The sequence below is a fragment of the Sebastes umbrosus genome, chromosome 4, assembly GCF_015220745.1.
Source record: "Sebastes umbrosus isolate fSebUmb1 chromosome 4, fSebUmb1.pri, whole genome shotgun sequence".
In the NCBI taxonomy this organism is placed as follows: domain Eukaryota; kingdom Metazoa; phylum Chordata; class Actinopteri; order Perciformes; family Sebastidae; genus Sebastes; species Sebastes umbrosus.
In genome coordinates, this window is record NC_051272.1 from 21,378,937 (window position 1) to 21,399,457 (window position 20,521).

Consider the following 20,521-nt stretch of genomic DNA (forward strand, 5'->3'; position numbering starts at 1 on the left):
GGACAACTCGTGCAGACTGAATTCAGGAGGCGAGCAGTAACATGGAGGAGTCAACCAGACAAAAGGATGGATCAGTGCACCACTGATGCTCAAGACGAACAGGACGAAGAGAGGGAAGAAGTACCAGAGCAAAGGGACGCTGTGGCTCTCAGCTCCAAGCTCATTGGTTCCTGCTGAAGAACTCCTCACAAATATATAGGCTGCGGTCGAAAAGTCTTTTTTGAGTGAAATGACCCATGAGTATTTAAGTGGTAGCCATAATAAGAGCTGGTAGAATTGTGTAAATGCTTCCTTTCTTATCTCCTTTAGCTTAGGGAACACTGGACCATCCTTTACGAAAGGAAAAGAGATAATCCCACAATTCCTTGCGGCAGCAACATTTAAAGCGACGCACCATTCAGCTGTCAGTAACATCCACCGCTGCTGTTTAATTGTAGGCTACACCGTGGATAAATTGAAAACATCCTTCTGAGGAGGTGTGATTCTGCAGCATTGAGTCTGTCAATACACTCATTTTCTATGTATTATGAATAAAGTTGTTTAAAAGGTGCTCTATATGACATTCAGGGCATTAACATAACATCAAACAACTATTTGCTATGTAAGGGATAATGTGCAGTGAGCCGGTCATTGTTGTGAAATAAACCCCGACAGGGCGAAGCGGAGGGGTCTCTCATCGCCCTGAAGGGGTTTATTTCACAACAATGACCTGCTAGCGGTACATTATCCCGCTTATTACATGGCTTCTTACTTAAGAAATCCATTATTTGACTCAAAAACAGTCCACCGGAGTACAACATCAGAACTGCGTCCATAGCAACAGTCTGCTATAAAGAAATAACAGACCGTAGAGTGCCGTGATGGACCAATCAGAATCAAGTATTCAACAAAGCTGTGTAATATGTAAAGATATAGAGGAGCCGGCTGTGCGTGCCTTTTAGTGAAAATGATTGTGCCCCACTAGCTAGCTAACTGCTGCTCTGCACTGCTCTCATACGGCGGTTACAGCTGATAACGCCGTCCAAACCGATGGCGCCGTTGCAGAAGCGTAGCACGCACCCTCCAGTACCCCCCAGGTTATCATTTGTAGCTCTGTCAGCAGTGTTTCCTTTGTTATCACTGTTAGCGCTGTTAGCAACTTAGCTACAAGCTGCCAGATCCGCCGTCGCCATGTTGAGAGCTGTGTGGAGGCAATAGAAATGCCCCAATGTCGCATTCAGCACCTTTACAACAAACACAAACAGAATCTGCCGCAAGTGCAGTCAGATTGCGGCTGTATTTTCCTAAGTCCTTATGAATTCTCTTTCACATCTTTTCTTGACATCTCATTTTCCATCGAGGTCAAGGAAAAGTTGTTGGGAAAAGACATTACGACGTAATTGTTTGACTATTCGCAGCCATAGTTTCACATTTAAAAGCGACATTTAAAAGAGCTTGTATCGATTTGACACAGGTAAGATACAATCCCAGTGCTGCAGCTACGATGGTCAGCTAACAGACACATCGTAAACATGGTCTCTAAGGCCTCGTTTCGGATCCGAACCACATTAGCAGTTGTCTTTTTTCTAACCATAGTGCCTCGTCACTGAACACATACAGGCATAGTAAATAAGGGAAAGGGGTAAAAACTTTAGAAACAAGCAGACAAGAATTTCATTCAAACCATTAACATAATAGTTAAAAACCTGTTTGACTATGAGAGTTAAAAAAATTTCAAATACTGTTCTCCGACACTTTCTTTGATTTTTTCTATATATTAACCAATTTAACTTTTAAATCGCACATCGTCTAAAAAGGTCCCGTATATCTGCCGTGCACATTTAGCGACGATGGTTTGGAGGACCACAGCAGATACCAGTATGTAGTCTAGTACTGATGCTTATGTAGTGGCTATTCTGGTTCCCAGTCTTGTTGAGGCTTAGGAGAAGGTAGCGGTGAGGATGGCCTCTTGCTGCTGGTGATGGAGCATCCCGATACCGACAGCGGGGGCGGGCAGAGCAGGTCGGCTCACTAACCGGAGCTGAGACAGACAGAAGAGACGGTCTAGTATGTGTAATATCAACAGTTCATTTCAGAACCATTATAGGTTTCAAATCGTGGATGATATTATTTGAACCACTGCTCACCTTACAGGCCAGCTGCTTCTCAAACCTGGGAGCTACAAAAGACCAGGGACCCATGTTCTGTGGCTCCTCCTGACTCCAAATAAACTCTGTAGGGGAAGTTTAAAAAAGAATTACATTGAGAGTAAAAGAGGACATGACTCCTCTGTGTTTTTTCACCAAACATGTGACTTGTTCATGTAGTTTAGGGAATTTTTTTCAGACTGAAACTGGTTTTGCTTCAGTGAGTTTCGGGGAGGTGAGAACAACGAAACAGAGAGCCGAAGTGAAACCTGAACTTAAAGGTTTTGTTCCAGAAGAAGAAAAAAAAAACAACTCAGAATCACAATGACATTTGTGATAACCAATGCTGTCAAAGTTCACGTGATAATAAATAATAATAAGGGGGCGGCTGTAGCTGAGTAGGTAGAGCGGGTCCTCCTTTAATCAAAAGGTTGATGGTTCCTCAAGTCTTTGTGTCGAAGTGTCCTTGAGCGAGACACTGAACCCCAAGTTGCCCCCTGGACGCTATTTGATGTACAGTATGTACAGTCCCCTCTAAACCTATTGGAACAGCGAGGCCAATTCCTTTATTTTTGCTGTACACTGAAAACATTTGGGTTTAACATCAAAAGATGAATATGAGACAAGAGATCAGGATTTCAGCTTCTATTTCCAGGTATTGACATCTAGATCTGTTAAAAAACTTAGAAGATAGCACCTTTTGTAAACGTAATACCAAATTTTTAGGTGAGCAAAAGTATAGGAACAGATGGACTTAAAATAGATTAAAGTGAATAATACTTAATATTTAGTTGCAAATCCTTTGCTTGCAATAACTGCATCAATCCTGCAAACCATTGACGTCACCAAACTTTTGCATTCTTCTCTTGTGATGCTTTTCCAGGCTTTCACCGCCGCCTCTTTCAGTTGTTGTTTGTTTCGGTGGGGTTTCTCCCTTCAGTCTCCTCTTTAGCAGGTAAAATGCATGTTCAATAGGGTTGAAGTCTGGAGATTGACTTGGCCAGTCTAAAACTTTCCACTTCTTTCCCCCTGATGAACTCCTTGGTTGTTTTGGCACTGTGTTTTTTGCTAAATGTTTCTGTAGACTTCTGAGTTCATTTTGTTGCTGCCATCATGTGTTACATCATCAATGAAGCTCAATGAGCCCGTCCCAGAAGAAGCCATGCAAGCCCAAGTCATGACATGACCTCCACCGTGTTTCACAGATGAGCTTGTGTGTTTGGAATCATGATCAGATCCTTTCTTTCTCCACACATTAGCCTTTCCATCACATCAGGTTAATCTTTGTCTCATCAGTCCATAAAACTTTGTCCCACATCTTTTGAGCCTCGTCTCTGTACTTTTTGGCAAATTCCAACATAGACTTCCTTTTCTTATTGCTAATGAGTGGTTTGCATCTTCTGCTGTAGCCTCTGTACTTTTGTTCCCGAAGTCTTCTGCGAACGGTGGATTGTGATACCTTCACTCCTGCCCTCCGGAGGTTGTTGGTGATGTCACTGACGGTTGTTTTAGGGTTTTTCTTTACAGCTCTCACAATGTTTCTGTCATCAACTGCTGATGTTTTCCTTGGTCTACCAGTTCAACGTCTGTTGCTCAGTACACCAGTGGTTTCTTTCTTCTTCAGGACATTCCCAATGGTTGAACTGGCTATGGCCAATGTTTGTGCAATGGCTCCGATTGATTTTCCATCTTCTCTCAGTTTCAAAATTGCTTGCTTTTCTCCCATAAACAGCTCTCTGGTCTTCATGTTGGTTACACCTTTTTAACTATAAATGCAGTCTGCACAGGCAAAACCCAAAGCTGAAACTGAGAGTAGACATTCAGCGCTATTTAGTGTTTGAATAATCAATGTAATAGGACACACCTGGGCAACAAAAAACACCTGTCAGTCACATGTTCCAATCATTTTGCTCACTTGAAAAATGTGTGGGTTCAAACAAAAGATGCTATCTTCTAAGTTGTTTAACAGGTCTAGATGTAAATACCTGGAAATAGAAGCTGAAATCCTGATCTCTTGTCTCATATTCATCTTTTGATGTCAAACCCAAATGTTTTCAGTGTACAGCAAATATAAAGGAATTGGCCTCGACAAAACTGCATCCTCCCCCTCTGATGTGCTGTAATCGTGTTGCAGTTCGTTTGAAGAGCAAAAATCATCTTCAGTAAATACAGTTAACAACCCACAAATGCAAAGATTTATGGGTAAAGAGAAGGATGCTGACACTGATGCCTTCAGTTCCTCGTGCTCGGGAAGTCTTGCATAACAAAAATGAAGCAATCACAGTCGCTCATTCAGCTACAGAGGGTGGACAAAATAACAGAAACACTTAACATAATAGCCCTGCAGTGAAGACCAGTCTGGTGAAGCTCATGCTTTAGATTTTTGTTTGACAGATGCATTCTTTGTGAGTTGTCTAATGTTTTTTTGAGGACTCGTTAACAAAAGACTGTCAGACTTCTATTGAAGTTGCTGCACACTGCTGCTGAATGGCATTCAACTTCCTGTGACTCACTGGAAGAGCTGCTTTTGTAATTGTTTTTCTGCCACACACTCAAATTTCAGATGGCTGTAATGTATCATCGAGTGACTCTGGTCCCAAGAGTGAAGAAAAATCACTTTCCTCCAAAGTAATCAATGATAAGAACTTAAATTACTTTCTGTTGTCAATAAACGGTCAAAAGGTCATTTTGGATCATTTTCACTGAAGATTGAAACCAAAAAACATTTACACCACAATTACAAGGACGTATGTCTCAGCAAGACCTAAAACCTTTCAGTGTAACATTTTTAGTGGGCCAGACTACATAAATAAATAACTGATTAAATAAATAAAGCTAAGAGGATTAAAACAAACTGTGGAGAGCTTTTAGTTTCTCTGCACCACATTATGATCTGGAACAATCTTCCAGAAGATCTGAGTTTGCACTTGCTATTTATTACATTTTGGGGTTTTATTTCTGCCCTGTACCTGTAACATAAGACTTATTATGTTGTCTAGTATTTTGTCTTTATGTGTCATTTCATTTTAAATTATTCATTTTCATTACCACTGAGTTTTAAATGTTTTAATGCATTTTAAGCTTGATGTAAAGAACTATGAATTGCCTCTGTGTGAAACATACTATATAAATAAACTTGTGTTGCCTCTTGTGCATCAACCACAAAGACTGCAGTACTACATATTGTAGCAAAGGGAAATACCGCAGAAATCATGACATTTACGTGACATAAGTAAACCTTTTTACAACCCCGATCCCCGGGGATGCTTTGACGATCCTTTTAGAAAATATACAGTTGGCCTATATCTTTGTTTTTCATTCATTTCTGAGAAAAACTAAATTAATGTTATTTTAAAAGTTTGGATTATTATTTAAGATATAAACAGGATAAGGGCACGGTGAAGACCTGAACACAATTTAAATTCACAGAGCCTTCCCTCTCTGCTAAACAGCCTTGTCCTGAGTTAGAAAAGTACGCAGTTAAAACAACCAAAGAGCTAATAGAACAATGATCAAGTGTCAGGGAGAAGAAAACACTGAATTAGTCAAAAAAAGAAGCCTATTATGTATGAATAATTGTTAAAAAAAAAATACTAAAATACAGACAAAGAATTGTATTAAAAATTCCTAAAAATAACAAGAAAACTCATCTGTGATTCAATATTCACAGGAAATAATCTGCTCAAAATTCATCCAAATTGCTTGTTTTAGACAAACTTCCTGCAGTTATTGCGTTCACTATTTGGGTTAATTGTACAGTTTATCAGTTGTTCTGTACTGGTATTGTTATGCATTGAATATAATATAAAATATCCATAAAATATGTCACTTAGTCAGTTTACTCAATCATAGAAAAGGGGGCCTTTAAGGAAAAAGGTTGGGAACCATTGATAGAGTTTGGCTGGATTGTAGTGGCTGTTAATTTGCCCTCTACTGCGTTTCCTCTTTGGTTTTTACGTAATATATATGAACACCTGTAATGGTAATGTATGGTGAGGAACAGCAGCAGTGTTGTGAAAGTGTTAATTTGTTCACAAAGCTGGTTCGCTTGTAATACAGCAGCACAAACAAAAACTTACACAAAACATACAGATATTAACTTTTCCTCAATGACTGGACTGAAATCAAACAAGCTGTTGTTGTGATGGCACTTCTACAGTCAGTATGTCTACTAACAGTGAAGGCGGAGGCCCCACACGTACCTTTGGCGTTGGAGTATTTGTTGAGCTCCTGCTGCAGAGCGTCCAGTGGGAACGGACACAACTCCTCCACACGGACGAGTGCTGTGTTCTGGTTGGCTGCCGACGTCTCCCTCTGTTTCAGGAGGGCGTAGTAATGTTTCCCTGAGCACAGCACCACCTTCTGGACACTGCAGGGAATAACAACAGAATGGGCTTAATGTATAGGTTATGCTTTTTCCACGTTTAGCCAGGTTTTTATTAAAGGACTATTCAAAACAAACGATGAAAAAACTTGTTTTAAACAAAAATGTATGACATCTGAAGCCCTACAATTTAAATTATTCCTTAAAATTTATTTCACCACATTGAGGACACACTACAGAATAAATTACAATCATTAAATGTTCTGTACCTTTCTGCGGAGACTGATGTATCACCCAACACCGGTCTGAAAGATGTTCCTGGTCCCAGTTCAGCCAGACTGGACGCTGCCCCCTGTGAAAACAACACACATCATTAAGCCACTTGTATGGAAATATCTGTGAAAAGGAGGAAATGGATTGGAAATGTTATATGTTAGTGCTTACAGAAAATCTGAGCAGCATCTTGGGTCCGACCACAATGAGAGGTTTGCGGAAGTTACGGATCATCTGCCTCCTCAGCAGGTGGAAGTACTGAGCCGACGTCGTGGGGTTGACCACGGCCATGTTCATAGTGTCGCCGTCCACGCCCTCTTCTTTACTGTCACACATCTAAGAGACGAAGACGAGTTAACAATCATTTACAATTCAGGTAATGTGTAACACAAACCAACTAGAAAACTGCTGGTAGAAAACACACATTCAGTTAAGAAGTATCCAAACTTAAATCTGTTAACCAGTTTACAAATAACAGCAGAGGTAGAGCAGTGCTTTGAAAAATAAAAATGTTCCTAAACGCAAATGTCTGTTGGCCTGTGAAGAGTTCGAAATCAGCAATCTGGGAGGGACAGGCTGGGACCTTTTAAAAAATGGTGTTAGTGTTGTGTGTGTGAAAGATAAGAACTACTGTGTGTTGACACATATCCATTGAATTCAGATTTAATGAACTTGAATGACAGACTTTGGCTGACCTAAGGCATCCATGTTTGTTTGGTTTCCAGGCAGTAACGTAATCTTAAGTGCTGACATATCTTTTCTGAGCTCTAATTACAACTGGGATGTTGATATGAACATTATTTACACAAAAACTGGTAACTTGGTTTGACATGGATTACATCACAGACCTGCAGGAAGCGCTCCATACGGCAGGATGAGTGTTCAGGTCCGGCTCCATCGTAGCCGTGAGGCAGCAGGATCACCAGCCCACTCTGTAGCAGCCACTTGGCCTCACCTGGGGACACAGCAGTTTCACATCTGATGTGTGAAGATTTTGTATAACGATAATGAGAGTGTGAATTGTGAATCTGTTGATTGCACCAGAAGTTTACCTCCGGTGAGGAAGGTATCAAAGATGATCTGCGCTCCGTTGAAGAAATCTCCAAACTGAGCCTCCCAAATGGGAAGGAGCTTTGGCTGTGCGATGCTCATACCGTATTCAAACCCGAGCACCGCCTCCTCAGACAGCGGGCTGTTACACACCTGAAAAACAAAGACATCACAATACCAAACAGGAAGGAGGAAATTGTGACAAATTATATTTTAATCTGGTTTCTAAGGATTTTACCTCCATGAAACCGGTCTGCTGAGGGCTGATGTGGTTCAGAGGGATGTACATATCGTTAGTGTCTTGACACACCACCATGGCGTGTCGCTGACTGAACGTGCCTCTTCCAACGTCCTGTCCGCTGATTCGAATATTAAAGCCTGCAACAACAATAATTGGAAATCCATTTCTTGACATCAAAACAATGAGATGATACTTATACTACGTTCACACTATAAGCGACAAAAGCAATAAAACAGAGAGCATGGCCAGCTGCATTGTCGGTGAGTCGCCGTTGAAATGTTGCTCAAGCGCTTGTTGACGTAGTTATGACGTTAAATAGCTCTGGGAACTGGTGGAAAAAAACATATGATTGGTTGAGGCTGAAAAAAGTTGAGCAACATTATTCGTAGCGCGTTACGCAGCGACAAGTGTCGGGCATCAGTTTGTAGCTTCATGTCACCGGCTTCCATTGAAATTGACTTGAAGAATGTCGCGGTGTCGAACGTAGTGTGAACACAGCATTATATTTGGGGTTCTTACACATTTTCCGATTCAAAATTCCATACTTTTCTAGACACAAATTTCCAGACTTATATACATATTTGACATCTGAGTACACATAGCTAGATATTTATTAATGTAAATAAATGGTTTTAAAATCCAACTGTCTACTATCTGACTATGTAGCCTATGTTATGTTGCCAAATAATAGCCAGAATACTGTAGCTGGTTACTGTAGCTCATACAAATCAATTAAAACCAAACCCAGACAAGTTCAATGCACAGCATCTTATTCAAGCTGCAATGCTAAAACAGTGCAATGTTATTCAGTTTTTGTCACGTAAATAACTGTATACCTTCAGCCCCTACAGTATCAGAAGGGATGTTCATGTACAACTCACCATAGGACTAGAAAAGAGAACTAACTTTGCATCACACGCCATATTTCTTGCCTTGCTTTCGACGACATCAAGCTCACTCTGGCCTGCATGCCCTCACACAGTAGTAAGTATTTTGGCTGAGCTAGCTACCTGCTCCAAACGCCGTGAAAAACACTCCGCTTGTATGATCCAATACATTTTTAGAAATTCTGAATTTTATATTTTAGAAAACAGAATAGGGACAATAGTCTGGAGAAACTAATATTTTTCCATCCGCTCTTCTTTTCCCCATACTTATCCAGACCTGGAAATGACTAAAATCAAATTCCATACTGCGTAGGAACCCTGAATATTTGATCTGTTGTATTTTCTGCTGAAACACTGACCTTGGGAGAGGAGAGAGCCAAAAGCCAAGGCCTCCGCCGTGGACCAGTCCAGTTTGGTCCCTTCTTCCAACTTGGTCAACCGAGCCTGAGTTCATGAAGAAAAAAACATCATCTAGCTGCTGCCAAGTCAACAAAAGACAATCCAGTAGAAAAGATAGAGACGATGGGTGTACCTGTGCATGGGTTTTCCTGAGGTGGCTGTGCAGCTGTATTTCCTCAGGGATGTCCACTGATTTGGCTCCCACAAACTGCATCAGGGGAACGGGGACGCCCGTGTCCCAGGTGGTAACTCTGGCCTGGGGTTCGACCAGATCCCCCCAGCGGCCCTGCAGGTTGGTGGGTGGAGGGCTGTACAGGGTCATGTTAGACAGCTTGTCGTTGAGCATGGCGTAGTGTTTGGTCTTGATCTCATCGCGCTCGACGGCGGTCATCAGACCCTCAGAGATCAGCTGGTCTGAGTAGGAGTCAGGGACGCTCTTACGGGATCTGTGAGGATGCAACAGTGTGACTATGTCTGTTTCATTACCACGCTTTATGGATGTGACCTTTTTTTGCCATGTCATCACCATATCTATACAGCCATCTATACAGTGTTTATGGTTAAATTGTTTCCTAGAACACAACAGTATTTACAAGAGCACAAAGTTCTTCATAGATCTAGCCTCTTAATTTTGCTCTCAGTGTGCACCAAATTGATCCATTTAACTTTGAAATGTAGGCCACAACATGTTCTTTCTAAATGCATGATGTTTGCAAAGTCAATGAGCAATCGTGTTAAATAATCGTGATCTCAAAATTGACCAAAATAATTGTGATTAAACTTTTTGCCATGATTGAGCAGCTCTAGTTTAGAGTGTATAAGGGCTTAGAACATTATGATGTGATGGCTATTCCCATGCTCTATTATGTCTCACAAGTTGTTGCAGTAATTTCTGGGTTGATACCATTTGTTACACAGATTCGGTGCTAAATTTAACAATTTTTTTACCACTCGAGAATTGATGAAACAAATTATCAGTAATCCCTCCAAAATACGACATTAAGACAACAGGACCTTGAGGAACACCATGGAAAAAGCCATGCTGTGATTTGGTTTAAAAAAACTTTTGACATTTGGAGATTTCTGAAAGAATTGTACTTTTCGGCTATAGGATGGCGAGCCCTTCTGTTGTGTAAACTGCTCAGAAACCCCCTTATTGTCAATCTACCTAGGAAAGCTCATCCTCTGAATGCTCTAGGTCTCTAGTTTGTGGCTGTACATTTTCATGAGGCTGTGATTATCCTAGAGGTCACCACAGGTCATTTTATACAGTGAGGTCAAGTTTAAAAAAAATTGTCTCACTATAATGAAATGTCTACTATTGTGACTAACATCATCACACTGTAAAGGGGAGACTCGTGGGTACCCATAGAACCCATTTTCATTCACATATCTTGAGGTCAAAGGTCAAGGAACCCCTTTGAAAACGGCCATTCCAGTTTTTCTATTGCCAAAATTTTGCCTAACTTTGGAGTATTATTTAACCCCCCAAGCATGACATGGTACCAATGAATGCCTTAGGTTGTCTAGTTTCATAAGACACCAATATCTTCACTCTAGCTTTAAAACAGAGCCCACTACAACCTCTTAAAGAAAGTAATGTCTCTAAATTGAACTGACCGAATGATCTTGTACATGGCCGGGTTGGTGAAGAAAGGCTCATCCATCTCGTTGTGGCCCCACTGACGGTAGCAGATGAGGTCCAGGATGACGTCTTTCCTGAAAAGCCGCTGGTACTCCACAGCCAGCCGAGTGGCCCGCAGCACCTCCTCCGCATCATCGCCGTTTACGTGGATCACAGCACAGTTCACCATCTTACCTGTGGAACAAATGTGAGCATTAGTTTTAGATTGTAACAGGACACATGACCAGTGTCCAGTAATATTTTGAAAACAAATCTCTTACACACACAAATTGAGAAGGTATCTATGCTTGATAAGAAAGTAGCAAATATTTAATTATTTTGATGTTTCACTGACCGACATCACTACAGTACATAGAGGATCTCCCTCTCTCGGATGGAGTGGTGTAACCCACTTGGTTGTTCACAATGAGGTGGATGCTCCCACCGACTCTGTAGTGAGGGAGGTTTGAAAGGGTCAAAGTTTCTGGAACGATCCCTTGGCCAGGGAAAGAGCCATCACCATGGACCTGTGAGAAAAGAACAGACATTCACTTGAAAGTTTGGTAACACTGCAGGACGGTTATATAATGACTCCTTTAACAAGGCCAAGAGTGCAGAGTATGAACCTGGGATCCAGAGAGAAGAAAACAAAAGAAAACATTCAGATGTCTATTATTTGAGTGGCTGTGGACACTTTGTTTCTCAGTGGATCTAGTACATAAATGCCAGTGCTGTTTTTGACTGCCAATTCTGTCTAAGCCACTTATCAGATGTTACTTATCAGATGTTACTTATCAGATGTAACATCTGATAAGATTTGTGTTCATATGGGCACCTGACAATGGTTTTGAGACAGACTTGAAAAATTATGAACACATCCTTTTACATGAGAAAGTGTATACCTCTGCCAAGGCTGCACAATCCTTAACATCTTTTATAATAACAGAAAATACTCAAATATGTGTCATCTGGACCTGAATTTGCATCAAAATACACATAGTGATAGAGATCAGGGAATGTGCCAAATTTTCTTTATTCTAGTAAGTGCGTTGGTTAATGAGAAAATTGTAAAAATGTTTAAGTAATGCTTTAAAAATAGGAAAATGTAGAGCTGCAATGATTTATCGATTCCCTGTCGACTATTAAATGAATCACCAACTAGTTTAATAATCGATTAATGGGTTTGAGTAATTCTTTAAGAAAGAAAAGTCTTAATTATCTGATTCCAGCTTCTTAAATGTGAATATTTTCTGGTTTCTTTACTCCTCTATGACAGTAAACCGAATATCTTTGAGTTGTGGAGAAAACAAGACATTTGAGGACGTCATCTTGGGCTTTGGGAAACACTGATTGACAATTTTTTTGGTCTTTTTCTGACATTTTATAGACCAAACAACTAATCGATTAATCAGGAAAAATAATCAACTGTCACCTCAAAGGTGGGCCTTTCTTTTAGGTGGCTAAAATACGTTTTGCTGCCAGCCCCGTCAACAGCACTGTATTGGTTTGCTCCTGTGTCGGTACTCCTGTCCGTTTCTCCAAACTGGTGTCATGCAGACCGTCATCTACTGTAGGTCACTGACTATGGATAAGTACCTCGTACAACCCCGCTTCAAAACAACTGAACTACACCTTAAATTTCAGACTATAGTGGTATGTATAATATCACCACATCCTCCCCTCATTGGATTCTAGCTTCCTGTCTCTCCAGATGTTTCCTGCCAGTCTCTCCATCATCACTATCAAATAAAGTTATAAAAGCATTAAGTTGCTCTTCCTCTTCTTGTAAACTTGAACCTCTTGGCTGCTTGATGTGTGTATTAGTTGTTGTGTACCTGCAGACAGGTGACTTGGTCCCCCGGCTGGGCGTTCTCTTCGGGTGAATAGTCTCCTTCGTGCCTGAGCTGCTGCCTGGCTCTGGTTTTGCCCTGAGCCACGGGGTTGATGGCCTCCAGGTGAGACGGGTTGGGCAGCATGGTCACATGAATAGGGTGTGCAGCGCCGAAATCCAACTCCACTGAGGAGGTGAGGTGGGAGAGGACGTCACCGATGGCGGGCGAATTCTCGGGGAACTCGCTGAGGCCGCGCATCTTACGGAACATGAGCTGGAGAGAAACATTTGTGTTGTCTGATGTTACTCTTGTTTACCCTCTGGCAGCTGGCTGTGACTTACTGTTTACTTGTGCTGCTGATTACAGTCGTGCAAAATAAACAATCTAATCTCACCAGGTCACGGATAATTTGAAAGTGTGCATGTCTCATTAAATGTGGCTGTCTAATTAACCTCTGGTGGGAACTTCAGCAGGCCTGTCAGGAGGTTGAGTCGGCCTCTGTGCGGCATGCCGATGACAATGTCGGTGACGCCGCTGTGGGCCGAATGGTGGAAGAGCTCGTAGAAGAACCCCATCATGCTCTCTGCTCCTTCTCCTCCATAACGTTTCACAGTTGCAAACTTTGTGGCCAGAAAGTGGTCAAATTCCTACAGATAGTGAGAGAAAAGTGAGGAAACAGATGAGTTCAAAATACACAACATTACTAGGGCTGCCCCCTCTTTAGTTTTGTTTATACTCGCACAAGGCACCGTGGCGTGGGCATCCACAGAGATGGCGCGCGAGTTACAAGCATGCACAAAAGTTGTTTATGCTCGACGCATTTTTCTTTGCAGCGTTCTCTGAAACGCCAGAGGGCATACAAACAAAAGATTCTGTGACAAAACTCCTCGATGTAAGCAAGGAATTGTAAGTAACTGTAAACTCATGCCTCATATTCATGGACATACTTTATCACCTTTATACAATCCCTGTATAGAAAGGAGTCAAATATAATGAAACGAAGGTTAAAAGGTTTAATAATATCTTGCTTTTAAAGCATTTCAAAACTAATTGGCCAACTTTCTAATTAAATATTTTACTTCTTAATTGCTTATTATTGTTATTTGCTTTAATCTTATTAATCTTTTGTGTGATCCTTTGTGGAGAAACTCAGTTTTACAGATCTGTCAATTAGTCGATAAAATCATGAGTCTTAATCGACTAAGACTTTCTTTGGTCGAGGACAGCCGTAGACATTACCATACAAAACCTGATAGGAAGTGGTGTAGTGGAGGGTATACACAGGTATAAGGAGTATAACCAATTCTTTTGCTGGCGGTTTACAGTATACCCACCTATCAGCTACTATCCATCTACCTAGTATTACACTCACCTCATCAACGAGCACTACACCACTGGTAATAAGATGTGGCAAATAATGCAGTACATTTTCTTCTTGGACCTACCTGAGACTCCAGCATGATCTTGGCCATCTGCCTCCTCTCCTCGGTGGAGAAACTCTTCTTCTTGAGTTCCTCAAAGCGGTTGGCGAACCACTCCCTCTCCTCCATGCTGCTCAGCTGGCTGGTCTCCACTGACAGGTGGCCACAGTAGGCTCCTTCCAGGTAGGCCTGAACCTCTTCCACTGAAGCCTCCGCTTTGCCAAAATGTGGAAGACCTGCAGAAGCACATTTAACCCGACAAGTGAGGTTTTGACTCTGATGAGTGACGAGTGAACAGAGGAAAGCTTAATTTTGGTGTTTTCAACATTCATGGTTGTTAATTTTCCTGTTTTACTCCTCAGGACTGAGAGCACCACTGTCTTTACTTGATTTAAGGATCTCAATACAACTTCAGTGAACCATTATCAGCGTTTATCCTGCAATGCATGAGAATATGTGAATAAAAATGATAAGATTACATATTGTTGCATGTATACAAAGTAATAAAACATGTTTAGAAGGAGGAGATGTTACTTCTTCTTCATGCTCTCTGTGAGTCTCCACCTGTGGATGTAAGCAGCTGTCATCATGTACCTGAGGTGTTGAGTAGTCCTGTGATGGTGCCAGCCAGCGTGTCTATCTCCGGGACGCTGTCAACAACAGGCTGTTCGGGCAGTAAGGGGTTGATTTTAGCAGCCTTGTGTCCATGTGCTCTGTATGCCTCCACCAGACGGGCCAGACCATGATCTGCAACACAAACAGACCCCCAAAACACACTTCAATGTCAGCCACTGGGTGTTATAGCAACTGTAGGTAATAGCAACTGTAGCTAATAGCAACTGTAGCTCCTAGCAACAAGACCACCATGTAGCTAATGAACCCCATACTGACCTTGGTTGAGCGCTGCTCTTCGGTCTCTCTGTAACTGGTGCTGGTCCTCGGTCTGTTTGGGTCGGTAACCGTAAACTCCTCTCTCTGTGTGATAACAGCAGCCGACCACCTGCCGAGCGACACTCGGTGGAAGTCTGCTCACCGACTTTTTCAGGAAAAGTACGGCCGACATTGTTTTAACGTGTAAAACTAGTTAACTTTATATCGTCACACACCAACGGCTACTGGACGGCGGCCATACTGCCAGGTAGTGATGTGTCGGTCACGAACGAGCCGGTTTTTTGAGCCGGCTCTTTTACGAGAGTCGTTTTTTTACTGTGACTGATGGTACGTGTCCACAGGCTCCGTGCTTTCCACGCTTCCCATTCATTGTCTATGTAAGCAGCCACGCAATGCATTCTGGTAGCGTGGCGTCGAGATTCGAGAAACATAGCGTCACGACGCCCGCTCCTAATTTGTATAAAGTTGAGGTCTAGTCTACTTTATGCAAATCACGGGGAGTCCGACGCGACTCGCCGCCTCTCGAAACTCACGAGAATCTTTTAAAATAAAAGTTGTCGATCGAAAATAAAGACAGATTTAGCAACTGGCCTCAAATGTTTTCAGAAACACATTTCGGTGAACTATTTTCGTGAAATAAAAGAAAAAAATTTCCAAACGAGCCTCCATACTGTTTCCGGTTTGAAAGCTAGGAGTAGCAGCCCGCGGCGTGAAAGCGTTCGTCCAATCAGGTGGGGACAGACTGTGTCTAGTGACAGCCCACCAAGCGTCCAATGTTTGGAAGCGTCGCGTCCCTTCGCGATAAAAAACGCCCCTGTGGACACAAACAATAAGAGCCGGCTCCCGTCCGAGAGCCGTTTTTTTTTACGTTTTTTAATTAATTCAAGGCAGAATGATAGGATGATCTTCTCCGCGCCACGGGCACTCCATGCACTGACTGTGACTGAATGTTGTGTTAATGATGTCCGTGCGACCAATCAGGTGATGACAGACAAGGATCATACCATCAAGAGGTTTGGGGGGGGGTCGCGGCTCGCTGACGGTCTACAGGTACAGAGCAGAAGGAAGAGGAGGAGAGAAAGAGAGTAAGGAGTGAGAAGTGCGGTGCGCGAATGGCAGACAAGATGAGTGACAGTTGGAAACGAAGCAGCATGTAAAATTACGGTATTCTGGAAATTATAAGGTTTACTATAATTATATTGAATAATTTAAGTGATATATGTGCACACATACTAATTGGAGGTCAAAACAGCGCTAAATTTGGCTAAATTATAAAATGAAGAGCCGTTTGGGAGCCGAAAGAGCCGGCTCTTCTTGGTGAGCTGAGCCAAATGATTTGGCTCACTAAAAAGAGCCGGAATTCCCATCACCAGTGCCGGTAGAGAGAGAGAGAGACTGAGGGGGGTGTTGTGGGAGGAGATGCCGCATCTGAAGCCTATTGGCTGAAGCTTCACGTACTCGTTTCACAACTCAAAGCACGAGGACATATTTGAGTATACTTGAGGATACTTTTGTCTCATTTATTTATTTAAAACACATGGTTTGTATTTGTTGTACGTGATAATACATGTTGGGTTTTGGCTAGTTTAAGAAATTCCGAACAATTCCAAAGGACTTGAAGTAAGCCCCCGTGACGTAGCGCAACAAGTGTCAAGTGAACAAGATAGTGGTGCGTTCATGTGCTCCTTGGAAATTCCAGAGTCCACATTTGAAATTTGGAAAAGTGGGATTTCAAGTGTGTTAAGAAATTGACCCTTTTCTATGTTTCTATATTGCTTTATCTAGTTATTCATCGCTCTAAAAATTCTTTTAAATAGCATACAGGGGACGAATTAAAGTGAGTAAAATGATGTGAAGCATATGCTGTGGCCTTCACATTCACCAGATCTCAAACCAATTTAACATTTAAAGGTCCAATATCGTACTCATTTTCAGGTTCTTACTTGTATTTTGTGTTTCTACTAGAACATGTTTACATGCTGTAATGTTAAAAAAAAACTTTATTTTCCTCGTACTGTCTGCCTGAACATACCTGTATTTACCCTCTGTCTGACACGCTCCGTTTTAGTGCATTTCAACGGAATTGCAACAGAATTGCGCTGCTAGGCAACAGTTTGGGTCCATGTTTACTCCCTGTCAGCTGATGTTATTTACATACACTGCAACAGGAAATAAACTGGGACACATTTAGAATGTTTATGTTTAAAACCGTGTAATGGTCTAAATATCGTCTATTTGTGACATCACAAATGGACAGAAATCCTAACGGCTTGTTTCAAACGCGCAATTTCTGAATACGAGCTGTGTGTATTTCTCCGTATATTGAGCGTTTTGATAGTTTAACAGTATTTATATCGCACTTAAACCTGCTTTAAAATATAAAACACATGAAAATCTCACTTTTTACAATATGGGACCTTTAAGAAAGATTTTTGGAGCAATGTGCTAGTCAGCTTTCCACCACCATCATCAAAAACCCAGATGAGGGAATACACTTTTGGAGGAATTGTGCTGAGACTTGGAGAGTTTATGTCACGGTGCATTAAAATGTTCAGAAGGCTTATGTTGGCAAAAAATCTTACTGAGACACTTTCAGTGCCTTTTTCTGAACTAAAAAAAAGTGTCAAGGGAAATTCCAGAGTCCACATTTGAAATTTGGAAAAGTGGGATTTCAAGTGTGAAGAAATTGACCCTTTTCTATGTTTCTATATTGCTTTTTTTCTAGTTATATATTGCTCTAAAATTCTTTCAAATAGCATACAACACCTCTCTGGGGGGAGGAGGGGGGACAAAGGAATACGGTCTGCAGGACAGATAATAATGCACTATACTCACTTTTAACAGTCTCTTCTGCACTATATTCACTTTTTTAATAGTCCTGTATCACAGCTGTTACCCTGCACTATATTCAGTTTTAACAGTTTTCTTCATCTTCTTGTATTTTTATATCTGGTATATCTTTTTTGTACTTTGCACTACTAACTTTTTTACTGCCTTTTTACTAACATGTTTTGCACAATGGAACTGTGATGCTGGAAACTTGAATTTCCCTCGGGATTAATAAAGTTACTATCTATCTATCTATCTATCTATCTATCTATCTATCTATCTATCTACAAGGGACGAATTAAAATGAGTAAAATGATGTGAAGCACAGCTGTCAGACTCCACAACCAAAATTGCTCCTAGTAGATCACTTACACTTACACACCAAAAACTGACAATAACTTAATTTTACTGTATAATGACTGTGCAATATCATTATCATTATTATTACTCAGGTGTAATTCATACTGTGCAATTTTGTCTGTTTATTGTCAATACTGTATATTCTGCTCCTCTTTTTATGGATGGTTCATATTTTGTTACACTTTGTTTAGCTCTTTTTACTGTGTTAGCTGATGCATCTTGTTTTTTGCACTATCCCCTTTACTGCTTTACACTGCAAATTTCCCCACTGCGGGACTAATAAAAGAATATCTTATCTTATCTTATCTTATCATATGCTGTGTCCTTCACATTCACCAGATCTCAAACCAATTTAACACTTATGAAAGATTTTTGGAGCAATGTGCTAGTCAGCTTTCCACCACCAACATCAAAAACCCAAATGAGGGAATATCTTTTGGAGGAATTGTGTTGAGACTGGGAGAGTTTATGTCACGGTGCATTAAGATGTTCAGAAGGCTTGTGTTGGCAAACAATCTTATTAAGACACTTTCAGTGCTTATTTCTGAGCTAAAAAAACATGTTAAAACAATTGTTTTTCCTTTCAACGTGGAATTTAAAAGAAAGTCATTAATTTGTTTATATAGAAGTATATAAAAGAGGAAACAATCTGAATTAGCCTTGGGCTGCTATAATGTGCCTGTGATACAAGATGAGCTTTGTTCCTGTTTCCTGAGAACAGCATCAACCCACTATTCATATTTTGTAATTTATAGTAACTTCATTGTCATACTGGGATTTACCCATACTGTAAATGTATTGTATAGTTTTCCTGTGATGTTTACACAGAAACACTGTGCCGTTTATTTTTACCCTGATATTGACCCAAAAGGCCCTGATATCTTTTAATGCTTCCACATAATGTCAGGATTTAAAACCAAAGTTGTATAGTAGACTGAGACAACACGTCTTCTCTATTTTCTGGTATACTTTTAGGGTATTTCACAGCATTTCCTAGTAGAAGGAAGAGGTAAGCCAAATGAAGCATTTATAAAGTTACTTTATATTGCTTTCAGAAGCCATATTTAAGTCTTAACTTGGGGGATCAGGTAGATTTATTTGTCAAGTTGTTGTAATATGAGACGCTGAAGAGGTAAACCTGTTGAGGAAAATGATTAATAACATTTTTGCAAATTTTTTTAATACCAAATATTGATAAATACTAATACCATTATACTGCTATTTGAAGACACAGTCTGCGAACTGTGCTTAGAGACAGAGCTGTACACCAACTGCAGATTTACTTTCTAAAATATATTATTTTCATGATGAAATCAAACATTTGGTTCTCAGTTTCCACGTTATAAATGTTGGTCTTTGGTTCACACTTTTGAGTAAAGTTTTCTTGCCCAAACGTCCTGTTTCAACACAACATACAATAAATTAACGCGCAAGGTGATCTCTGATTACATCCAAATTACTTCCAAATGTGTGTTTTGATAATTGAAATCACGGAAGCGACGTCATCGTGTTCCCATGTGGGCAATTCAACCTAAAGATATTCATATTATTAAAAATGTTTTTCACATTCTGGCTGGCTGCCACTTCTGGATCCATTTTATTGGTACAATTGTGTTTGAAAGCAGAGCAAGTATCCTACACCTGGTAAATATCAGGTTTTCATATCAGTTGCCCAAAATAAAAGAATATTCTAGATAAAAGCTACTATTTTATGTCAATTTCAACAGAGGAAACTGTAAAGTAAAAGAACCGGAGATGCCAGTTTCTCCACTCACACCATCATCATGTTGTGTCTTGGTTAAAGGGTGAGGTAGGTGAGGCTCTCTGTCCCAATAGAAATACCTTTATTACACCATGTTAAACTGATATTACTACGCTGCTAAAGCTCTCAATCTCTCCACATACAGATAAAGAAAACATTACCAAAGTGCTGTAGAGGGGCACTCTGGGCAATAACAGTCTCATGTTGATGAAGCAGGTCAATAACCTACAAAATGTGAACACTTTTACTTTATAATAACCTCAGAAAGATGCATCACATTAAAGATGATATACATCATTGGACATTATTGACCGCAGTAGGAGATAAGTGGATCAAACCAATCAGTGACGTCTGTACTGTCAGGAAGCTGCATCTCCTGATGTATAAAGCAAGTTGCTGCTACCATTTGGAAAGTATTCAACATTACTACGGAGTAAGGCTGCAACTAATACTTCTGCATTATCAATTAATCGGATGATCATTTGTCATTGTGTCTAGAAAA

At 40.7% G+C, this 20,521-nt stretch overlaps 1 protein-coding gene across 1 annotated transcript; it reads right to left on the reverse strand.

Annotated features, from left to right (window-relative positions):
• Positions 1 to 1,360: 1,360 nt before the first annotated feature.
• Positions 1,361 to 15,240, reverse strand: dhtkd1 (dehydrogenase E1 and transketolase domain containing 1). The gene is made up of 17 exons (XM_037767760.1): positions 15,069 to 15,240; positions 14,772 to 14,924; positions 14,202 to 14,413; positions 13,209 to 13,403; positions 12,760 to 13,029; positions 11,280 to 11,451; positions 10,921 to 11,119; positions 9,434 to 9,746; positions 9,261 to 9,345; positions 8,012 to 8,151; positions 7,776 to 7,926; positions 7,572 to 7,678; positions 6,895 to 7,059; positions 6,720 to 6,802; positions 6,329 to 6,495; positions 2,127 to 2,212; positions 1,361 to 2,020 (listed from the first exon to the last, which is right to left on the reverse strand). The coding sequence occupies exons 1-17, from the start codon at positions 15,238 to 15,240 to the stop codon at positions 1,919 to 1,921; spliced, it is 2,772 nt and encodes a 923-aa protein (XP_037623688.1). The 3' UTR covers positions 1,361 to 1,918.
• Positions 15,241 to 20,521: the final 5,281 nt, after the last annotated feature.